The sequence below is a fragment of the Gekko japonicus genome, unplaced genomic scaffold (genome assembly GCF_001447785.1).
Source record: "Gekko japonicus isolate JY-2015 unplaced genomic scaffold, Gekko_japonicus_V1.1 scaffold26, whole genome shotgun sequence".
In the NCBI taxonomy this organism is placed as follows: domain Eukaryota; kingdom Metazoa; phylum Chordata; class Lepidosauria; order Squamata; family Gekkonidae; genus Gekko; species Gekko japonicus.
Window position 1 is genome coordinate 1874951 of NW_015174844.1, and position 5945 is coordinate 1880895.

The window sequence follows — 5945 nt, forward strand, 5'->3', positions numbered from 1 at the left end:
AACTGGTGAAAAACATGACTGGAGAACACGACAGTGATTATTTTAGTGAAGTGCCTTAAATCTCCTAACACATTTAGACATATATTAATACGTTTTGGTAAATATTTTGGACGGTATTAATCATTTGTAGTTCTGAGCAAAGTATTGCTTCTCGTTTATATTATATCTTGTGACATTTTAGATAATACAAGCACTATTTCCATTAGAACCACTGAAGCAAAAGTGATGTGGAAGAACAGTGCTTTGAGATTTTGGGGGGTGGTGGATAAAATATACACGAAACATAATCCAGGAAGTGTTGCAATTATTTAATTGTGACACACAAAAAATCTATCACTAAAATCAACTTCATTTTAGGAAGTGTTCAGATTTGATTCAATCTTGCCCACAAGTTTTACATTTCAAAAGGTCTAATCTGTCTATATTAGTTGCTGAATAAACTTCCCAAACTAATTCACCAGTTTGAGCCATTCTGAGGACATTTTCAGCATCCTCCTTGGCATGTACTATATTTAACTGGATCTGACTCTCCCCCCACCCCCGAACAAATTAGGTAGATTTAAGGTGCTTTTGATTTGTATACAAGTGTAAAAGTAAAACACAAATCAACTTTATGATAGTCCTGAGGCAAGAAAATTACTTCCCTTATAGAATGGATCAACAAAGTTTCCAGAAGGAACTGGCAGAGTGAATCTTTTCCCACCTTCCTCCTCCTCAAGCCACGTGCCAGAAAAAGATATTTTACCTGATTCCCCATTTTTGTTACGTGTTGTACAATGTGTTCGTTTTGCAAAGCTCTCTCAACCCTAGATGATTTTTCATGGCAAGTAGGCTGCTTGGAAAAGGCTCAGAAAGATACGCTCCAACATCTCTCGTTTCCATTGGATCCAACCCAATGTGTTGGCAGCAACCAAGTTCTATTACTTCTCAGATTAGCTTCCATTCCCAACAAATTGTCTGCTGCACAATGACTTTGTCAATTACTTCTTTCAGTTCTTGCTTTTTGCTTCTCTGGATCAAACTCTGTGCCTTCAAACAAAATCTTGTTTTTTATCCCTTTTTGAATCATTCGCTGCTGGAACTTTAGTTTTGCATTATTATATCGGCAGTAGAACCTTAAATGAAAAAAGAAGCACAATCCTTTTCCCTGCTTCACAAATACTTAATGGGACAGTATTTAGCTGAACAAGCTAGTAGTCTAAAAACAGAACAATCAAGCTTCACAATTTTTTTCACTAGGCAACAGGAGTACTCTGAGCTCAAAAGATACATGGCACATCTATTCTGTTTTCAGTTTGGGCTACTACTGCTAACAGTCAAAAGTCAAGCCTCCTTTCCTGCAGCTTCTGGCCAGCACAAATGTGTGTGGCTAGTACAGGAAGGGGTTCTCCCAAATGTCTTTAAGGATGTTGCACAAAAGGGCATATCCAAGCCAACCCACCACTCTCTTACGGTCTCCCAATTATTTAAAAATATTGTTTGAGAATAAAAATGTTTGTATAACAAGATATAAAAATTGCCTTTTGGAATGAGGAAATGGGAAAGAATGCAAAAAGAGTTTTGCTAGTAGCATTAAGGAGAACATTTAGTTAAAATTCACACACCAATGATTATACTGCATCACCATGTGAATTTAAAAGACCCTGCTGGGCAGCTGGATAGAGCTGTGAGAGGTGAACATTTCCTGGCCTGGAATGCTGTTGGGAGAATATTGTTGAGAATCCTATGTGTGGCTGTGCTTATATGGGGATGCACTGTGCCCTAATACAGTATCTTGCAGCACTGGACTATTCCAGAAAAAACCACACATACCAGCATCCTAATGTTGTCAGGATAAAGCCTCCTGCTCCAAAGTGACATGATCGTCTCACTCTACCTGAGGGGAAAAATTCACACAGCTTGAATATAAGTTTTAAACTCAAGAGTTAGATAATGGCAGGAAAGCAAAGCATACAACCTATGAACATTTTTGGAAGTTTTTATAAATTCATTTGTGATACGAAAGCCACTTTAGGTAATCCTGGATATTTATAGTATGGCTATAAGGAAACAAATGAGATCAAATTATAGCACAGAGAGAAGCTTAGCAAAAAAAAAAAAATGTGTTGGCTAATTTACCCCCAACATCAGATATAAAAAGCACACAAATGTTAAAGTAAAATGCAGGCCGTGTATAATTTACATTCTGGCTGCAAGACTTCTGGATTTAGCTGATTGAAATAAACCCACCTTAGCTACTGACTCAACTGCTGAGGTATTATGGAATGTTTATAAACATCTTAACTGCTCAGAGTTTAAAGAACTTTCAGGGCTGGATCCTAGGCCTCATTCTGTGTGCACAAGTAACATTTCTGCTCATACAAGATGTCACCACTCATCTACTGCAGATCCCCATGCTACACTCCATGCTGTTTCCAAGAGTCCACCCCACCCCAGGAACTGCACTTTGGGGAGTCCTCCAAGCTGCAGTGGTAACAGCAAGTGTTCCATTCCACAAGCACTGCTCTATTTGTGCTCATGATCAGCCTCTCAATATAAAAGGTCCAGGGATCAGAATGGGTTATATGCCTCTGCAGGGAAAGAGCCGAGTAGAGAAGGAAATGGAAAATGCTAATAGTCAACTATTATACTTTATATTCCAGTAGCATGAGGATGGCAAGTGTGAAAGTATTTGCATTCATAAACATGTATATGAGCAAATGAAGGGAGGGATGGAAAAAGAGAAGGCATTCCCCCCACCCCATTTGTACAAGCTTTCACTTGTACTTACTAGTTGCTAAGAAGTGTCCAAGGCCCAGAGTTAAAGCACCCAGTGATCCATACAGCACTGATTCCCGAGCACAGGGGATGGTTCCAACATCAAGTATTCCCAGCAGCTTAAAAGACTAAAAAAGTTAAATATATCAAATCAAAACATCCTCAGAGAATGATGCAATTCAATTACCTAGCCTACTGACCAAAACACCAAAATTCAACAAAAGTGCCAGATTCAATACAGAAAGCATTCCTGTACCTTTCTTTAATGGCCTTGTAGCAGATACAAACTTTTTTTAGTATTGCGCTCCATTGGGAAAAGCTGTTCCCGCTAAAATTCTCCCCTCTCGACTTACAGAGAAATCAATTCTAATTCTTTTATGCATCAGCATGGCTTGTTGTTCCACTATTCAATATGTTCTTATTTTAGTTATGTGCCACTGAATGCTTTTTAATACACAAACAGTGCAGCAGATCGGTTCCACCTGTGGGACTGCAAGAAGCTGCGAGACTAATTTGCCTTCCAGAGTTTGGAGTGTGGAGACCAAAAAGAGCTGAACCTGTGCATTTGGAACCAGATGAAAGAGTGAGCAAGAGATTTCTGGAGAACCGTGCTTGGTTTTCCAAGCTGTGGCTGCTCTGCTTTGGGACAGAAGCCACTATCGATGTAGCACTGCTGCTTCTGTACAGCTATTCTATATCTGCTACAATACTTGTTGAGACATACTTTTGAAAATAAAAAATAACAAGTAGGGACCCATGAGACTTCCGGGGGTGGGATTCCATCCTATGTTTAGCCTGGGAAAGAGAAGGCTTAGAGGGGACATGATTGCAGTCTTCAAGTATTCGAAGGGCTGTCATGTAGAAGACGGAGCAGATCTCTATTGCTCTGGTTTGCAAGACTAGATCGAATGGGTGGAAATCACGAGGGAGTCGTTACCGGCTAAATATCAGGAGAAACTTCCTAACTGTAAGAGTGGTTGAGCAGTGGAACAGTCTGCCTCGGGAGGTGGTGGATGCTCTTTCGCTGGACGTTTTCAAGTGGAGGCTGGACGACCATCTTTCGGGTATGTTGTAGGTATGTAGGGCTATCTTTCAGCTATGCTCCTGCAGAGTGCAGGGGGTTGGACTAGATGACCTGCAAGGTCCCTTCCAACTCTAACATTCTATGATTCTATGATATCCCTAACCACATGCCAGACAGCTTGCTGCTTCCTCCTCCCCTCATTTCCCCAAGACTTTAGCCCCACACTCTCCTTGTAAAAGCACATTGTGTACTTTCCACCACATACAGAGAAAAAATAAGAATTTCATTGTTTAGAAATACTGTTGTATTGTTAGATAAATACCGAGCCTGATATTTGACTCTGTCAAAGTTCAGAGATTTTTCTTTCTTTTTTTTTAGAACACACTCCCATTACACTGAGAGAGCATAGATGATGTTCCATACAGAAACCCAAGGCAGTCTGTAATACTGCAGTCAAATTTCTACTCGTTAGATGGCATCTTTTGTTTTCATGCAGCAGAACTAATAATCACCATTTAAGATTGTGGAAACTAGAGCTCCAGAAACATTTGAAGTTGCCGTAAGACAGCTGTGTCTTGAAGGTACTTACCACCAGCACAGCAATGAATTCCTTTCACAGAACTGAGTCCAGTGGCACTTTTAAAACCAACAAAGTTGTATTCTGGGTATAAGCTTTTGTGTGCACATACAAACTCTCTTCTATTGCTTCAGACCAGCAGGGCTTTTAATAATTTATCCGCCCACACCATAATGAAATTAAACAGGACCATTTTCAGCTCCTTGAACCAAAATGCCACATATCAGGCTGCCCTCTCCAGCTTTAGCCCCCCCCCCTTTAATTTTTTGCAGTTACACATTTTCCATCCCCTTCAGTCCTCTCCTAAGGTGCCTGATGGCTATTTCAAATATTAGAAATGTCTTACATAGATGGCGGTAGGTTTTTTTTCTAATTTGTACTCGTGACTGCAAAGAATCTGAGTTCAGTGGCCACTCCCTGACAATTACCCCTAAGTGTAAGAGTGGGATGGGTATGTGGAATCAGGTTTGGGTCAAGCCTGGCTTCGGTGTAACGAGATCCGGTTTAAAGAGGAGGAATGGTCTGCGGTAATAGCCACGATAGCTGACCGCAACCTCCACGTTCAGAGGCAGTGTATAACAGCTGCTACGGGGGAGAGGGACAGACAGCAGGGACCAAATGACTGTATCAATTATCTAGCATAACCTTTCCCCACCATCCAATGGCATGTGGGTGAACCCTCCTCTGGCCCTCAAGGCACGCCTGACGATCTTCGTTTGGAGATGTCGCAGCCCTTCCTAAATACCATGCACGCCAGGTATCAGCGACCGCCACTGCTTCTAGCCCATTACCTTCTTCGGGTCGTCGGGTTCCCCCTCAGCCGCCATAACAACAGAGCTCCAAGCTCCTATCCGCAAGCGACAACCACAGAGCTGGAAGCTGAGGCGCAGAGAGGCCCCACGCTGGAGACAGCCGCTCTACCCCGTCGCCTTTCCCATACGTCTTTTTTCTATCGCTGCGGCCCCTCCTTTATCTCTATGGTGTTCTGCGAGAGAGGGCGCCATTTTAGGTCTGGAGAGGAGATTTCGAGAAAGAATCCTTTGTTCAGTGAGATGGGTCACGGAGCAGTGCGCGCGCTTTGGTTGCGCGCACGGATTCCTCCGTTTCTGAATCCGCCCTGCCGCACCGCTCCTTGCGCGCCTCCGCTTTCCTGCTCCCGCCATAGGTGTCGTGTCAGACTCTCCATTGCGCGTAGGCGCGGGGAAAGGGTGCTGGGAAGCCGCAGGAGACGTGAGGTAGCAAAGTGAAAAGTGCGGATAGCGCGCCGCGCGGCGAATTTATGTGTGAAGGAGGCCTGTTAGTGTTGCTTGCTTGGGGCTGCAGTGTCTCAGCAAGCAAGCAGGCAGGCGTCTTTTTCGCTATCACAAACCTTCACCCGAGAGCCTCCTATAATAATAACCTCCTTCAATAAAATTTAAGAGCCCCCAAATCCATACTTATTGTTGCTAGCAAACACAAGTTGTACTTACAGTACCACAGCTAATTAGACCGTCTAAGGGTGTTAAGTGTCCTTAAGTCGCTTCTGAGTTACGGCGACCCTCAGGTCTTGCAAACTGAAGGACGTGGGTTCATTTATCAATCCATTAC

At 42.8% G+C, this 5945-nt stretch overlaps 1 protein-coding gene across 1 annotated transcript; it reads right to left on the reverse strand.

Moving 5' to 3' along the window:
• Positions 1-201: 201 nt before the first annotated feature.
• LOC107121517 (cytochrome c oxidase protein 20 homolog) lies at positions 202-5453 on the reverse strand. The gene is made up of 4 exons (XM_015424431.1): positions 5150-5453; positions 2771-2885; positions 1813-1876; positions 202-1115 (listed from the first exon to the last, which is right to left on the reverse strand). Exons 1-4 carry the CDS (start codon positions 5183-5185, stop codon positions 977-979), a joined length of 354 nt encoding a protein of 117 aa, XP_015279917.1. The 5' UTR covers positions 5186-5453; the 3' UTR covers positions 202-976.
• Positions 5454-5945: the final 492 nt, after the last annotated feature.